Genomic DNA, 17849 nt, shown 5'->3' on the forward strand with positions numbered 1-17849 from the left:
GGGGGGGGGGAGGCCGGGAGACGCAGAGAGAGAGAGAGAGAGAGAGAGAGAGAGAGAGAGAGAGAGAGAGAGAGAGAGAGAGAGAGAGAGAGAGAGAGAGAGAGAGAGAGAGAGAGAGAGGAGAGAGAGACAGAGACAGAGACAGAGACAGAGGCAGAGGCAGAGGCAGAGAGGGAGGGAGGTGAGGGGGAGGGAGGAAGAGGGGGTTGGGGAGGGAGGGAAGGAGGGGGGGAGAGGAGACAGAGAGAGAAGGAGGGAAGAGAGAGATGTTTAAGAGATTTGCGCGCTCAAGCTGCGGTGTAAATGGTCCAAGCGCTGATTTATGGCGCGTTACTGCAGGACGCGATTGCCCAAGACAGCAAGAATATTTTACACCGCTCTAATATAAACAGGCGGCCGGCCCGGTCCTTTTTATGGAGTTCCTGTAATTACCGTGGTCCTGACAGGTCCTTGATTTACTGCCCCTATTTAGATAAGGGGTCCCGGTGCGGGGATTGCCCGTGGCGTCAAGGTCACAGGACACGGCGGCGGAGAGAAGGGTTTGCGGTAGGCGCCGCGCGGGGCTCTCCCCGAAGGCCTGAAGGGGGTGTCAGTGTTGGGGTGAGGGGACAGGGGCCCTAGGGCTGGGGATTTGTGAGCGAATGGATACTCCCCCCCCCCCCCCCCCGCCTCCCGCTGCCCCCAGTTAAAAAAATAAAGGTTAGTTAGTGAGGGCAAAGCAATGATCTAAAACTGAAATTCAAATCTGCTGGGGCTCTTCCATTTTTAGACTTAAGGCACCTGGGCCTGGGTTCTTGTTAAGGGCTATGGGGAAAGGACCCCCCCCCCAATTTGATCAGAAACAGGGTGGGGGGGGTAGTGGAGGGCAGTGTCAGAAAAGAATTAAAGCCAGGGAGTGACCCGCAGTCAGGCCCCTTCTCCTCATCCGGGCATAATAGCTAACTCCACTTCTTTATTGGGAGAATTATAATTCCAAAAACAGATCAACCATTTAGCAGCCATTACTGGTGAGGTGCTGGAGGCAGCCTACACCAGGCCATACCGGGCAGGGCCATCTAGTGTTAGTTATTGTGTTAAAGACCCCATCTACTTCTACCATTTAACATCATCTTATTCGTCCTTTGTGATAGGTATTGTACCTCAGTTTACCTAAAGGAATCTGTCGTTCAGAAGGTTCACACAGGGGAGGAATGAAGTATCTCTTTCCACCTATATGAGTTCCATGCCCTCTGCTAAGCTCTTTTTTGATAGAGAGAGACAGACAGACAGACACAGACACAGAGACAGAGACAGAGACAGAGAGAGAATGTACTGAGGCTTGACCTCAGGGACTAGACACTGTCCCTGAGCTTTTTGTTGTTGTTATTGTTTGTCACGGGGCTTGAACTCTGGGCCTGAGTGTTGTTCCTCAGCTTTTCAGCTCAAGGCAAGTGCTCTACCACTTAAGCCACAGTGCCACTTGTGGTTTTCTGGTGGTTAATTGGAGATAAGAGTCTCAAAGACTTTCCTGCCCAGGCCGGCTCAGCATCCTGAGTAGCTAGGATTACAGGCATAAGCCTCCACCACCCGGCTTCTGAGCTTTTTTTTTTTTCCTCAAGGCTGGAGTTCTACCACTTGAGCATACCGCCACTTCTGGCTTTGTGCTGGTTAATTGAAGAGACAGTTTGTCTTCATTTTCCCCAAGGCTAGCTTTGATAGCTGAATTCTTTTTTTTTTTTTTTTTTTGTCAGTCGTGGGGCTTGAACTCTGGGCCTGAGCTCTGTCCCTCAGCTCTTCAGCTCAAGGTGAGCGCTCTACCACTTAAGCTACAGCGCCACTTCCGGTTTTCTGGTGGTTTATTGGAGATAGGAGTCTCACAGTCTCTCCTGCCCGGGCTGGCTTTGAACCGTGATCCTCAGATCTCAGCCTCCTGAGTAGCTAGGATTACAGGCGTGAGCCACCAGCGCCCGGCGTTCCCAAGGCTAGCTTTGAATAGAGATGCTCCAAACTCAGCCTCTGGAGTTGTCAGGATTACAGGCATGAGCAACCAGGCAACTGGGTGATAGAATTTTACACTTCTTTCAGCTCTCTTCCATGAAATGAGATGAAACTTCCTGCTTTGTCTCACTAACACAACCTGGAGAAGCATCAGGAAATCTGCATTTGAACGTAATGCCAAACCTGTTGTGAGCAACTAGGAAGGTGAGGGGGGGGACTACTAGGCAGTTTGGAACTGGACCCCCTGCACCCCCAGTTCCCAGCTCCCAGAATTTGATCTGTAGAAATAGGCTGAAGAATGGAGTTCTCTCAGAGAGCTAGCCTTGCACAACGCTTAGGGTGGGGCACAGAATGAGAAGCTGGAAATTACAGAAACGTTTTTGAGACTGTTAGTCTCTCTCTCTCTCTCTCTCTCTCTCTCTCTCTCTCTCTCTCTCTCTCTCTCTCTCTCTCTCTCTCTGTTCTCTCTTCTCTGTTTCCCTCCCTGTCTCTCCCCTCCCGCCCCCCATACACAACTCACTCCACGTGTTAGTACTGGGACTTGGTGTTGTCCCTTTAATTTTTTCCACTTCAGGCTGAATGAGCTCTATCATTTGAGCCATGCCTCCACTTCTGACTTTTTTTTTTGCCAGTTAACTGGAGATAAGTCACTCCAGTGTGTTTACCCTAGGTGGGCTTCAAACTGTGATCCTCGGACCTCAGCCTCCAAAGTAGCTAGGATTATGTATTTGAGCCATTTTTCCCCCCTGCAAATGGAGAAACTGAGGCTTGGGGTCAGAGAGTTAGAGAGGGCAGAATTTCATCCTTTTCTGAAAACTGTCTTTTGTCCATCAACCTAAACTCCCAAGTTTCAGCCCTTCCGCCATCACACAGCCTGGGGCCTGCGCCAGAGAACCTTCTCACCAGATCTTCTCCTTCCCAAGATTCAGTCTCTGTCCTCACACATCTGAGCGCCATTGTTGGACAGCTGGGTCTGGAGCCCAGGAACTTTGCTCTGTCTCTGGTGCTCATATTGCTCCCAGCAGATCCCTTAGCATGGGGGAGGGGAAGGTTGGTTCTGAGCCTTTGGTGGCTGGAAGGGTCACCCTGATCTTTTAACATTCCCAGAGTGGAGATCTTGGGTTGGGGGAGGCTTAGGGGATCTCAGGGTTTGGGGCTCCTCACATTGGGCTCACATTGAATTTCCCACTAGACTTATCCAGGGTGGGTAGGTGTAAGACATACGCATCCTGAGTCATGGTGTAATGTAGGGAAAGGGAGACTCACCTGGTGGGGGGGGTGGAGCTGAACAGATGTATATGATCATAGTGTGTCCTTGTGTGTTCATTATTGTGAGTGTTGTAATGATGCAAATACTATTGTACAACTGCCATGGTATGTGTGTGTGTGAAAGAGATGGTTCCAGATTTGAACTCCGGGCTTGAGAGATGTCTGAGTTTTTGTGCTCAAAGCTAGCACTCTACCATTGAACCACATTTCCATTTCTAGATTTTTTTTTGGTCTGTTTTTGGTGCCTGTCCTGGGGCTTGAACTCTGGGCTTGGGCACTGTCTCTGAGCTCCTTTTTGGTCAAGCCTAGAACTCTACCACTTGAGCCACAGCACCTCTTCTAGCTTTTTCTGTGATTAATTGGAGATAAGAGTCTCATGGACTTTCGGCTTCCAACCTGATCCTCAGATCTCAGCCTCCTGAGTAGCTAGGATTACAGGTATGAACTACCAGCGTCACCTGGCAACAATTGCCTTTTGAGGGCTTGCCAATGTGACTATATTGGTAGGGCTAAGAATATAATGCCAAATTGAGTATGTGGTAGTTGTGTGCCTATATATAATATTTGAGCATATGAGAATCTCCATTTCTGAGCAGTTTACATATATAGTAATGTATTTTTTAAAGTAGTTGAACAATGGGATTTCAATTTAACAAGTCAGATTGTATCATGTATATTGATCAATGTCACCCTTTCCATCATTCTCCCTATCTTTCCCCATTCCATCCCTACCCTCAAGTTATGTGGTTCAAATATGTATATTAGACATAATGATTGTATTGGCCCACCCCCTCTCTCCATTTGTCTGTCCCACCTTCCCTTACCCCCCCAAACCATGACCAAACAGGTGTCAGCCATCTGACATTCATTTTGTTAAGTTATTAGCTGTTCAAAGGAGTTGCAATGCCCAGTAGGTTTTGTTTGTTTGTTTCTGTTGTTGTTTTTTTATTTTGTTTTGGCATCTAGTCAAATTTTTAGGCTGTCTGATCCTCTGGGCGGCTGATAATAGTCTAGTACTCTCAGGTAGTGAAGGCTAATAGGATGAATTCTTGTAAGTGTCGGGCTGTGAACGCCATTTCCAAAAAGTGCCGCAAAAATACAAGCATGTGGGCCTGTCATTGTGACAGAAAGAATATGTGTCAATCTCTTCCTCTGCGGGGTATTATTGAGAGTTTATATTGCCTCAACTCTCCATGGCTGTGGCCCTGGGAGCTAGTCCCTAACTGTAACTCAATCTGTAGCTCTGTAGCGCAGTCATAGAACCATCTTGTCACTCTTTGAGAGAAATGAAATGTAAACTCTGGGAATGGGGAGATACTGCACGAAGCGTGTGTTCGCTATCAGTGTGTGGGATGCACATATTTGGGGGCGTCTAAGGGTGTGTGTATGTGTGCGCGCGCGCGCGCACCAGCGAGGGTTAAGCCTTTAGGATCATAAAGGTATAGGTGTGATCTCGGGAAGTTGCGGGTATAAGGACAAAGGCGGAGAGGAAGATGGAGGTGCTGCGAGGAGGAATTCGTCTCTCCCACCCGCAGGTCCTGGAAGCGGGAAGCGGGGCGACGCCCGGGACCGTCCCCCCCCCTCCTCCGCGAGGAGCCACCCTGGAATCGCGCGCCGCCGCTCCCTCCCCGCGAAGCCCCGGCTCCCGGCCGGGCCCAACCCCGGCGCTGCTGGCGCCAGGCGCCCGGGAGAGCGGCGGGGAGCGGGCGGTAGCGGGCGGGGAGCGGCCGGCCTGCACCCCGCCCGAGGCGGCGGGAGATCAGGACGTCCCTCCGCGGCGGCCCGCCCCACTCCGTCCCCTGCATCCTCCAGGGCCCACAGGTGACATCGGCCAGCTCAGACCCAAAGCATTTGTTCCTGTCTTTCCTGTACGGCCCTTCCCCTTGCATTCACGCCCCGAAGTGTGTCTTCTCACGGAAATACACGTTTACAACCCCCGTAGCGCAACACACGCGCATTCCTAGAATTTATGCTTTATCTCCTTCACCCAAAGCCCATCAGATCCGCTTCACCCCTCGCTCCTGGACCAAAGGGGAACGCCTTTATCCCACTGTCAACCTGGCCCTCTTTTCTCTTAACATATCTGTATCTCTATCTCTATCTCTATATATTTCTATATATCTGTATCTCTATATCTCTATATAGATATATAGAAATAGAGATATAGATATATATAGAAATATTAAATACTATATTTAATAGAAACATGTTAAGAAATAGGAAATACCATATCTTAACATATATTAAGAAAAATATATCTTTTCTTTATATATTTTCTCCATCTTTTCTTTATATATATTGATACATACATATGTATTTGTGAGTTTGTGTATACTTGTGTTCTTACTTGGCTTTTTTTCTATCAAGGTTGGAGCTCTATCACTTGAGCCACATTTCCACTTCTGAGTTTTGTTTTTCTTTTTGGCTGGTTAATTGGAAATGAAAGTCTCAGGGACTTTTTTCTGCCTGGGCTGGCTTTGAACTACAGTCTTTAGATCACAGCCTCCTCAGTAGCTAGGATTCAGTGGGAGCCATGGTGGGCACCCAGATTGCTTCCTACACTAGGACAGAGTTGAGTTTTCTTCCACTGCTTTTGGACCAGGACTGTTCCGGGACCACTGTGGGTTTCAATAAACAATTTTCAATGTATGCATAATGTATTTGCCCTCTTTTATTTTATTTTTGTTGCTAGAATTGGGGCTTGAACTTGGGGCCTCACACTCATTTGGCATTTTCTGCTCAATGTTGGCACTCTACTACTTCTGGTTTTGTTTTGCTGGTTCTTTGGGGATCAGTTTCACAGATTTTTCTTCCTCGGGGTTGGTTTTGAACTTCAGACTTCAGCCTCCTGAGTAGCTATGATTACAGATATGGGCCACTAACACCCAGTTTTGCCTTTTTATTTTTTATTTTTTTAAGCACTTCCCTGGGTTCGGATGTAGCTCAGGGACAAAACACTTGCCTAGCAAATGCAACACTATGGGGGGTTCCTTCCTCGGTACCAAATAAAGAACACACACACACACACACACACACACACACACACACACACACATTTTAAAGTGCTTACATATTTTCACCCTTACCTGACATTTGAGAGAAAAGCCTGACTAGCAAAGGTTGATGAGTTGGAGGGATCTAAGTTCGTACATATCAAATAGGCAACTCCCCAGCCGCAATCCTTAAATGCAGCCACCCTTGGATATCCAGGGGGGAAGGGACTCTGCGGAGAGACTCTCAGGGAGAGGGAAATTAGGCCCTGGGAGAGGGGAAGGAGTGCGGAGCCCGCCTAAGCCTCTGATCGGTGAATTGGAGATGCTCAGGCATTGCATTTGTACCTTGGCACAAGGGTAAACTGTGGTCCTCTGTATACTGTCCACAAACACTGGTTTCTTGAACTGTGATGTTCTGCTGTGTGCGGGGTGTCTTTATCATCGAGAATCATTTTCAAGAGGGTTGATGAAGGGGTTGGGTGAAATGACCCCTCGCATTCTTGATTCCGATCCGATGTGAAAAATCGAGGCGCGGGGGTGGGGGTGGAGGTGGGGGAGTAGGCTGTGGAATCCTGAACCACAGATACCCTTAGGGCCAAGGCAGCTGCTAGGCCGCCAGGGCCTCGGCTGGTCTGGCCGGGGTCTTTAGGCTGAATCAGGCGCCTGCAAGGCGAGAAGAGCAGATCTTAGCCCCCGGAGCCCGGAACAAACCGGTAAATAACCAGGGGCTTGGAGTCCACTCCCTTTGCCCTCCTCCCTTCCTCTCTCCACCATCCGCGAGGCAGATCGCGGGGCTGGTGACCATCCGGGGCGCTGGAGGCTGCAAGTCTAGCCTAAGTGGCGCGCGGGAGTGGGGAGGTGTTAGATGGGGAAGAAAGTTTGGTGCCTACCCGGAGCGCCTGGCCAGCTTCTGGCTCTGGCGCCAGGCTGGCCCTTTGGAGCTCAGCACTGGTAGCACTGGAATCTCTCCGATTCTGAACTTGTGAGCGTCTCGGAAGAACCATTCCCCCCACCCCCTCTAGGCTTCAGTTTCCCAATCTGTAAACTCATGGGATGGGCTCTAGAAGGCGGCAATAGATGATTCTAGATTCCTTCCGCTAGATCCACAGAGGGTGCGTGTGTGTGTGTGTGTGTGTGTGTGTGTGTGTGTGTGTGTGTGTGTGTGTGTGTGTGTGTGTGGTCATTTACAGCCCTGGGAGACGGCCGGCGAGGGGTGGAGGGGGCGCCTCAGGTCTGGAGACCCCCCCCTTCCCCCTCCAGGCCTGAGAGGGGAGGGACAGAGGCGGGGCCGGTGCTTGGTTCCCCGCAGGCGGCGTAGACTAGAGTGACTTTTCCAAAGAACAACCTGGAAAGCCACCACCCCCTCTCCCTCCGCCGCCCCCCTGCCATTGGCTGGGCGGAGAGGTTGACATCAAAGCCGCGGCCTTAAATAAGCCAGATCGCGCTGGGGGAGTCCGCAGAAGGGTTAAACGGATCTTTTAGCCAACGCGCGTCCTCCCTCTGGTGGGGGGGGCACGCAGAAAGGCGCGGGGCCACGCGTGTCCTCTTCCTCCACGGTGCCCAGCGCTCCAGTCAAGCCGCCACCCAGCAGTGCGCGCGGGGAGCCCGACTGCCCATCCGTGGCCCCCCCCGATTATTTCTGGGGGCGCATGGGGCGACGTTAATCCATCTTGGAGGCACCCCCACTCACCCCACCCCCGTCCAGGAGCCTCTCCAGCCATGAACCTCGTGGGCAGCTATCCTCACCATCACCATCACCACCCGCACCCCGCGCACCCCATGCTCCACGAGCCTTTTCTCTTTGGCCCGGCGTCGCGCTGTCATCAGGACCGGCCCTATTTTCAGAGCTGGCTGTTGAGCCCGACAGACGCTGGTCCGGATTTCTCAGCCGGCGGGCCATCGCCCAGTGCCGCCGTGGCTGCCGCTGCCTACGGTCCCGAGACCAGGCCAGGCCAGAGCCCCGGACGACTGGAAGCGATCGGAGGCCGCCTGGGCCGGCGGAAAGGTTCTGGACCCAAGAAGGAAAGGAGACGCACGGAGAGCATCAACAGCGCTTTCGCTGAGCTTCGAGAATGTATCCCCAATGTGCCGGCAGACACCAAACTCTCCAAGATCAAGACTCTGCGCCTAGCCACCAGCTACATCGCCTACTTGATGGATGTGCTAGCCAAGGATGCCCAGGCCGGAGATCCTGAAGCTTTCAAGGCTGAGCTCAAAAAGGCGGATGGTAGCCGGGAGAACAAGAGGAAAAGGGAGATGGTGAGTTTGTGTGTGTGGGGGGGGGGGGAACCCCGGGTCTTGCCAACAGTAGAAGAGAATCTCCACCTCACCCCGGTGTTGTGTGTGTGAGGGTTTGAAAGGCTGGGGAGAGTTTTGAGATGGTTGCAGGAGGCAGATCCATAATTAAATTCAGCTGTAATAATGGCACCATGTTCTCCTTTTTTTCTTAATATGTCTGCCGGTACTGGGGCTTGAACTCGGGGCCTGTGTACACTGTCCCTCGACTTTCTCTGCCTCATGCTCTACCAGTTTTGTAGCACAGCTACAATTTCAGCTTTTTATTAAAAAAAAAAAAAAGAAAGAAAGAAAGAAAGAAAAACTGGTTAATTGAGATCTTTTCCTGCCCTGGCTGGCTTCAAACTGTGATCCTCAATATTTCAGCCTCCTGAATAGCTAGGATTAGAGGCATGAGGCAGCTGGCAAAAGACCCTGTTCTTTAAAAAAAAAAAAAAAAAAAAGAAAAAAGAAAAAAAATTAACAGTAGTTGGACAAAGGAATTCCACGTGTCAGTTTCTGAGTAGAATACATCATGATCAGCGTCCCCCCCTTTTATAATTTCTCCCCATCCCTCCCAACCAACCGCACTCCATCCCTTCAATTTTCCTAGAGGGAGAGTCTGTTGAAAGCCTTGAACCTCTAAAAGGTTGCTCTCAACCTAATTCTCTTTCAAATTGGGGAGGTGCCGATTGGTCTTGAGAATCTCCTGGAAAAACAGGTTTTGAAGGCCAGCAGGAGTTGCTTCCATTTGCTTTTGTGTGATTTTGTGAGCCAAATCTACTTCCATCATTGTACAGACCCAGGCACCCTGAGGCCCAAGAAGGGATAAATAAAACCAGAAGGACACCTAGCAAAGGAATAAGAGTTAGAGGGGGTGTAAAACAAGTCAGATTCTCAACTTCGGGACCACAGTGCTCCATTTACCCCCCCCCCTCCCCTGTTGGTCTAGATGGAGAACAACATCAACGGCTTTTGTAGATAAACAAGAAACAAATCACGTTGGGTTTCAAGATCTCAAATCCTCCTTTGGCTTTTCTTGGTCTTCTGTATTTAGAGTGATATCTTTCTGGGTTTTCCTGGCCGTGGGGCCTGCAGGAAAAGTGACCCGTAGACCCGCAAAGGAGTTTTCTTTTGGGTTCTTTTGCTCTGGCCCTCTTTCATGGGAGGGACCCAAGAGATCATCAGAACTCACTGGGTTATTTTGATTATTTTCTGATCTCGAATGGTAATGGTGGAGCAAGTCAGGGGCTTGGGGTCACTGGTGGGAAGCCCCCTGGATCCTTTTAAGTAGTACCTCCTGGGTCTCTTGCCAGTGGAGCCTGGAGGGAGAACTAGGCCTGGCCGAATCCATCTTTTCTCTCTTTCTCCTTGGCATTGCAATCAGAGGCGCTCCTAAGTACCAGCTGTAGTACCCAACTTTGTATCCAAGCTCAGATGCTAAGTTAGATTGGAAAGCCAGGAGGAGTTGGAGGTAGGGGTAAGGGGGAACAGACCCTGGTGCCAGCAACAGTTGATTTTTATTTTATTTTATTTTTTTGGTGCCAGTCCTGGGGCTTGATTGAACTCAGGGTGCTGTCGTCGTTGAGCAAGGCTAGCACTCTTACCATTTGAGTCACAATTCCACTTCCTGCTTTTTTTCTTTTTCTTTTTTGTTTTTCATTGGCGATCCCAAGTCTCATGGATCCCAAGTTGATGGACTCGCTGGATCTTCAGATCTCAGCTTCCTGAATAGCCAAGATTACAGGCATGAGCTACCAGTCTGGATAAAGTTCTTCTTGTTGTTGTTTTAATTCCTCCCATTCACCTCACTGTAGTATTCCTTGGGTGCCACAAAGCTAAACCAACACTCATCCGTTCTGTTTTGTTGGTTTTTGTTTTTGTTTTTGTTTTTGTCAGATAGTATAGAGAATTTTTTCTTACCAAGCCTCCCAAGAGCCGCTGTAGACCATCCCGGATCCCAGGAACTTGGCACATAAAAGGCAAATTTATGAGCCTGTTTATTCCGATTTCACAAACAGAAATCCGTCACTTATTTAAAAGCTACCAGTTCCTCCTCGCCTGCATTTTCCTCCTCACCCCTACCTCCCTAGCGGGGTGATTGGAGAAAGGAAAAAACAACACATTGAAACCTGTCTTTCACTTTTTTTCTTGTTCTGTCCATTTGGCAGCCGCAGCACGAAGGCTTTCCTCCTGCGTTGGGCCCTGGGGAGAAGAGGATTAAAGGGCGCACAGGCTGGCCGCAGCAAGTCTGGGCGCTGGAGTTAAATCAGTAAGCCAAGATCCGTGCTACGGAGGAACGGAGGACCGGGCCGCCACCGGCTGGCTGATCTGGTATCCTGGGAACAGGGGAAAGGCAGCAGTGGCAAAGGCCAGTCTCTCTGGGTTCCAGAGACTTGTGGGGACGCGTCTTGTTGAGCCCCTTCTGAGTACCGGCAGTGGGTCACCCGCTTGCAAACCATACACTTGGATCGCACGTGCAATGTCATTTGAAATTGTCTTTACTGCAGTTAAGAGAAAGAGAAATTTATATAGATATCTATATATATATGTCCACTTCCTCTAACTAAGGGCCTGTTGGAGAAAAGAGGGACTGGAATCCAAGCACCCGAACACTTGGGATGTGTCTAATCTTTTGGGGGGGTGTGGAATTTAGGGTTTCTCCCCCCTAAATGGCATCTTCACTCTGTGATCTGGCTTTTCTATTTCCCCCCATGCCGGGTTTGTTCACATTCCAGACACCTGGTTCTCTTAATTAAAATGCAATACAAGGAATCAATTGGTTTTTTTTTAGCCAGGGTAAGAGAACACAGAAGAGGAAGATGGAGAAATGACTTGTATTGTTTTCTTTTCAACAGCCATGTTATTTTATATTTTTCTCTTTTTGTTGCTGTAATTCGTACCTAGAGGGAAGGAGGTTTGGGGGAGGTAAATTTTGTTCCTCCTCTATTACGAAGCTGCTTCCTTGTGCTGGTTTCCAAGGAAAAAAATTTTTTTTTTTACTTTTTTTTCTTTCCTTTCTTCTTCACAGCATTTCTTTTCCTTGCCCCCCCTCCTTCCCTCCCTCTCTCTCTCCTTCTTTCCCTCCCTTCCTTTTCCCTCTCTCTCTCCCTATTTCTTCCTTCCTCCTTCCCTCTCTCTCTCTTTTATTATAGCCTTTTGTTTTTGTTTTTGTACTGGTTCCTGGGGCTTGAACTCAGGGCCTGGGCGCTGTCCCTGAGCTTTTGTGCTCATGACTAGTGTTCTACCACTTTGAGCCACAGCACCATTTCCAGCTTTTAAATTTTATTTTTATTTTTTATTGTTGGCAATTCATTGGAGATAAGAGTCTCCTGGACTTTTCTGCCCTGGCTGGCTTCAAACAGTGATCCTTAGATCTCAGTATCCTGAGTCGGCTAAGATTATAGGTGTGAGTCATTGACAGCTGGCTAGCTTTTTTTCTCCCCTTTCCTCAAAGTTGGCACTCTTTTTCTTTCTAAATAAAAACTTTCCTCTAGGTTGTAAAGTTTTTATGTATTTAAACTACCTATGATGCCTGGTGTGCTCAGGTATTTCTCCCCTCGCTTCCCCCAATTCCTTTTCTACCTCAGATCTATATGGACACTCACCCCCGTTCCCTTGGCAAAGGCAAGTATCTATGCTCTTGATTAATAATAAAAAAGTTTTCTAAAATACTGAGGGGCCCCTGTGTGATGTCTCAGTCAGTTTCCCCTCTCCATGGTGTGTCTTCTGGGGTTTGGAAAGTCACAGTCCTTGCTTCTCCTTTGATACCAATCAAATCAAACTGCAAACCAAACCTAGGGGAAAAGGCAGACTAAAATTTTCTTCTGAAGAACTGGGATGCAGCTCAGTGGCAAAGCACTTGCTCAGCAAGTGCAATGTCCTGGGTTTGATTCCCAGTACCCAAAAAGAAAAGACAAAGAAAGAAAGAAAGAAAGAAAAGAAAAAGAAAAGAATTTATTCCCAGAAGCCAGGCACTGGTGATTCATGCCTGTAATCCTAGCTACTCAGGGGCTGAGATCTGAGGATCCAAAGCTCATCTCCCAATTAAGCACAAAAACAAAAACAAAAACAAAGAAAACAAAAAGCACCAGAAGTGGAACTGTGGCTCAAGTGGTTGAGCACTAGCTTCTAGCAAAATGAAGCTAGGGGACAGTGGCCAGGCCAGGGCTCCAAGACTGGCCCAAATTTTTAAAAAGAATGTATTCCTAGAAGGGAGAATAAAATTGTTAGCCTGTAGCAGGAGGACAGAAGAAAATCAATGTTTGCAAGAAATCGATGTTTGCAAGTTAGTATGTAGCATGGATGTCTATAGACTGTGGTTTGGTGGAACTATTGGCAAAGGAAGGGGAAGAAAAAGGAAGGGAAAATTAGGGAAGAGAAGGAATAGGAACAGAAAGGAAAGGAGGGAAGAGAAGGAATGAAAACGAAGAAGGGTCTGGGCGGGTCCCCTAGAAGCAGGAGCCTCGGGGTAGTTCGGGAGATTCAATGGTGGCCCGGAATGCACTCGCCGGGGATTAAACTCCACGTCGAGAGGTACCTTTTGGTACCTGGATGGTGGCTGGTGACTGCAGATCCAGCAGGGGCCGGCTTAGCAACCCTTTAAGCTCAGCGGGGAGGCCAGTCCGAACTAGACATTTCGGAGCAGCTACTAGTGGTTCCCGGTGAAACCTAGATTTCTCTCCACTGGCAGAGCACTTAGCAAACAGTTGTGAGCCCTTGTGGATTTGTGCACAAATCCACATTTCGGGGGGGGGGGAGCTTCCAGGGTTGGTCGGACTTCGCAAATGCGGGTGCATTTGCCTGGGCGCTCGGAGGGAGAGGCCCGGGCAGGCTTTGGGGCTTCTGTGAACGAGCGATGGGTCCCCTCGCGTTTCATGGTTCAAGAGGCGGAAAGCAAGCGCGGGGCACCGGGTGCTCTCGGCACCCCGACCTTGAGCTGGGTCTGGAATTGGGGACACGGCCGGGAGCCTCGCCCCAGGAGCCTGCGCCCCCGCATCGGGGTGTCTCCGATTTCTCCCTCTTGGCTCATAAACACCTCGGTGGCTGGCGGCGAGGCCCACGCGGGCCTTTCCAGACGCGAAGGGGTTAATCCGAGGTGTTTTATGGGGCACGGGGCGGTGGGGGGGGGACTGTGAGCCTTTTCCCCCCCATCTCAGGTACTTGTTCTGTTTTTGTGTTTTTTAACTCCTCGCACCCACCCCCCTCATCTGCCACGACATCAAACGAAGCCGGCGATTTAACTAGGGCAACACCTCGCGGTAATGAGCCGCCCGACGCCCTGGGGGCTGCCCCGCCGAGGCCCCAGGGCCCCTGGGGAGAAGGGGGGGGAAAGGTTTATTTATATATACACACGTACGTGCATTTATAAAATAGCATACAGTCGTACATTTACATCTGTGCGCATAGTTATTTACAGATATGAATATGAAAACAAATATTTAATGTAAATATAATATACATTTATACTTATATACTCACTACAGTTAAATGTATTTAAAGAATTAATGTTTACATACTTATATTTAAATTTAATCTATGTGTAATGCATATAGATTATAAAAGATATATAATTTATAAATATACACATATAAATATATACTATAATAACTATGATATGTAATATATCATTATATCACGTATGATATGTGATATATATGTTTATATAAATACAAATGTAATACTTAGATGAATATAAGTATAATTATATGTATAACTTATAAATATAACGTAATGTAAACATTTAAATATAAGTAGATAAATATATTATGTATTTACATATTTAGATAATATGCAGCTACTGTATATTATATATACGTATTTTTTTTCTTTCCCCCCAAGAGCTGAGAATCCTTGGGAGTTAAATTCTGGGGAAATAGAGATGAGGAGCAAGCAGACTGAGGGTTCCACAAAGCCGGCAGAGAGGAGCCTTTGCTAGATTCGAACCCGGGATCAGTTAGGCTCACAAACCTCTGGCTGTGCACGGGGCCAGCTCTTGGAGACTATTTTTAGCCAAGTGAAGCATTCTAGGCATGGGAAGAATGTGTACCCGCCGCTGCTTCCTCTTCACGGGAGGAAGGAGGGGGTACCTAGCAGGGCCCCCCCACAACAATCCTGTTCAGAAAACTATATAGCAGAGCCCCAACTCTGTTTAGAAAGAGAGGGTTTGACTCGCAAACGGGGTTTTGAGTCAGTATGGGGTCCCCCATTTTGGAACTCCTGTCTGCCAGCCAGTGGCCTGTTAAGGAGGACTTCTTGCTTCACTCCTGAGATGGAAAGGGGGAGCCCAGGAGAGAGGAATGGAGTCTCTCCACCCCACCCTGACCAGTCAGGGGGCTGGGAGCACCCCCCAGCTCTCAGCCTGCTATCTCGGATCTTTCTCAAGATGCTCATCCTTCCTCTCCAGCCTGCTGCTATTTTTCTTATTCCCTGCCCAGTGTTCAAAAATTTACCAAGAACCACTTTGCAGAAGCAATTATCATCATTATTTTTAGTTTTAGTTTTTATTTTTGTGCTATTCCTGGGGCTTGAACTCAGAGCCCGCTGTCTCTCAGCTTTTCAGCCCAAGGCTAGAGCTCCACCACTGTGAGCCACAGCACCCCTTCCATTTTTCTGGTGGTTAAGTGGAGGTGAGAGTCTCATGGGCTTTCCTGCCTGGGCTGGCTTTGAACCTTGATCCTCAGATCTCACCTCCTCAGTAGGTAGGATGACAAGCGAGAGCCACCCGTTCCCAGCTTATCATTTTTATTTTTACTTTATTTTCTTTTTGTGCCAGTCCTGGGGCTTGACATGAGAGCCTGGGTACTGTCCTGAGTTTTTGTGCTCAAGGCTAGTGCTGTATAGAGCCACAGCTCCAGTTCCAAGATTTTTGTGGTTCATTGGAGATAAAGAGTCTCATAGACTTTTTCTGCCTGGTCTGGTTCCTCAGATCTCAACCTCCTTGAGAAGCTAGGATTACAGGCGTGAGCCACCAGCGCCCGGCTCGTTATTATTTTTAATTAATACCTTTTCATGTAGGAAAAAAGAATGGAATGGTCAGAATTTAGAAATGAACTCCAGCATTATGTCATAAGGAAATGGGCTCTTACAAAACACAACTACAGAATCATGGAATTAAAGATAGAAAACTAGGAAAAGAACTCCTTGGTTTAATTAGAGACCTAGTTAAATAAGTCCATTAGGGGGCTGGGAAGGTGGCTCAGTGGTAGAGCGCTTGCTTTGCATACATGAGGCCCTTGGTTCGATTACTCAGCACCAAATAAGCAGAAAAAGCCGGAAGTGGTGCTGTGGCTCAAGTGGTAGAGCACTAGCCTTGAGCTGAAGAGCTAAGAGACAGTGCCCAGGCCCAGAGTTCAGGCCCCATTACTGACCAAAAAAAAAAAAAAAGTCCATCAGTACCTTGGATTAAGATTTGATCATTAGGCTTGGGCACTGTAGCAACTAAGGAGGCTGAGATGGAGGATCACTGTTTGAAGCCAGCCCAGGCAAAAAAGTGGGTGAGACTCTATCCCCAATTAACCAGCAAAAAGCTTAAGTGGAGCTGTATGGTTCAAGTGGTAGAGCATCAGCTTTGAATAGAAAAAGGCAAGCAAGAGCATGAGCATGAGGCCCTGAGTTCAAGTCTTAATACTGGCACATATAAACACACACATGTACACACACACACACAAATAAAACCTATCTGTGAAAGAGTAGCTACAATCCACAAAGCAAATGTGTGTGTATGTGTGTATGTGTGTATGTGTGTGTGTGTGTGTGTGTGTGTGTGTGTGTGTGTTTATGCACACGCAGAAGTCCCTAGGCCTTAGATTCTTTTTCTCAAGGCTAGTCCCTACAACTTGAGCCACAGTGCCACTTCAGCTTTTTCTGAATAGTTTATTGGAGGTAAGAGTCTCACAGAATTCTCTGTCCTGGCTGGCTTTGAACTTCAATCCTCAGATTTCAGCTAGGATTACAGAAGTGAGCCACCAGGGCCAGGCTTACAAAGCAAAGATTTAAACCTACAGCATGCATCATTTTATATGCTCCTTAAAGGGGTCAATATGAAAGCAGCTGAGCTCCAAGGGAAAAGAACTTTGCTTAAGGTCATTTAGATGATAAAGGGTAGGTTGGGCTTGGCTGCCATCATTCACCTGCCTTTTCTCCATATCCTAGAGCCCCTCCCCTTCAAACTCCCCCCCCCCCCCCACTGCTGGTGTGAATGTGTAGTTGTGTATGGAAATGCATCATGCATTTGTGTCTAAATACAGCTTCTTTCTATTGGATTTTACTGGATCCCAAAGTAAAGGGGAAAAAAGAAGGCGCTGGGTGGTGGTGGTTCACGCCTGAAATCCGAGCTACTTGGGAGGCTGGGATCTAAGAATCGAAGTTCAAGCCAATCTGGACAGGAAAGTCCTTGAGCTCCTTGTTTGTTTGTTTGCTTTTGCCAGTCCTGAGGCTTGAACTCAGGGCTTGGACACTGCCTCTGAACTTCTTTTGCTCAAAGCTAGCATTCTACCACTTGAATCACTTGAATCGGCTTTTTCTGTTAATGTGGCACTGAGGAATTGAACCCAGGGCTTCATGCATGCTAGGCAAGCACTCTACCACTAGGCCACCTTCCCAGCCCCAGTCCTTGAGATTCTTCAAGTAATCACAGAGAAAGCCAGAAGTGGCCCTGTGGCTCAAGTGGTAGGGTATTAACTTTGAGCAAAAGAAGCTCAGGGACAGTGGCCAGGCCCTGAGTTCAAGCCCCAAGACTGGCACAAATAAAAGGGAGGGGGACGAGATGGGCAGGAACAATGCCACTCTGGAACCATTGAGGAAAGAGGTAGAAGGATGGAAGGGACCGATTCAGGGCTCCAAGACCAGTTAAGAGCAGAGTACAAATTAAAGACTCTCCTAAGAGAAGGCACCGAAATGGAGGGACAAAGGATGAACAAATGCAGCCATGGTACTCACTGGACACTCTATTAGGAATGAACTATATAGCCAGATGCCAGTGGTCTACACCTGTAATCCGAGCTACTCAGGAAGCTAAGATCTGGCTTGAAGCCAGCCTGGGCAGGAAAGTCTACGAGACTCTTATCTTCAATTAATCAGCAGAAAACTGGAAGTGGTGCTGTGGCTCAAAGTGGTAGAGTGCTAGCCTTGAGCACAATTGCTCAGGGACAGGGCCCAGACCCTGAGTTCAAGCCCCACAACTGTCAACAAAAAAAACTATACAGCATGTGGGTACGGGGGTGGGGGTGGGAGAGAAAAACCCAGAGAAAGCAAGGGAAGAGGTGACATTGTCCAAAAAGAAATAGACTCTTTACCTGACTCATGTAACTGTAATTCCTCTGTATATCACCTTTA

The 17849-nt window shown here is 48.4% G+C and overlaps 1 protein-coding gene across 1 annotated transcript; it reads left to right on the forward strand.

Moving 5' to 3' along the window:
- The first annotated feature begins 7716 nt into the window (after nucleotides 1-7716).
- LOC138824937 (heart- and neural crest derivatives-expressed protein 1) lies at nucleotides 7717-12185 on the forward strand. Its single transcript, XM_070019337.1, has 2 exons — nucleotides 7717-8498; nucleotides 10685-12185. Exons 1-2 carry the CDS (start codon nucleotides 7959-7961, stop codon nucleotides 10787-10789), a joined length of 645 nt encoding a protein of 214 aa, XP_069875438.1. The 5' UTR covers nucleotides 7717-7958; the 3' UTR covers nucleotides 10790-12185.
- Nucleotides 12186-17849: the final 5664 nt, after the last annotated feature.

Source organism: Dipodomys merriami, unplaced genomic scaffold (genome assembly GCF_024711535.1).
Source record: "Dipodomys merriami isolate MVZ:Mamm:240054 unplaced genomic scaffold, mDipMer1.0.p SCAF_130, whole genome shotgun sequence".
In the NCBI taxonomy this organism is placed as follows: domain Eukaryota; kingdom Metazoa; phylum Chordata; class Mammalia; order Rodentia; family Heteromyidae; genus Dipodomys; species Dipodomys merriami.

What these genes read in the sequence shown, in the direction of transcription:
- LOC138824937 (XM_070019337.1), top strand. Translation starts at nt 7,959, where the DNA reads ATGAACCTCGTGGGCAGCTATCCTCACCATCACCATCACCACCCGCAC. An exon ending in ACAAGAGGAAAAGGGAGATG is followed by an intron (nt 8,499 to 10,684) that starts GTGAGTTTGTGT and finishes TCCATTTGGCAG; the next exon opens with CCGCAGCACGAAGGCTTTCC.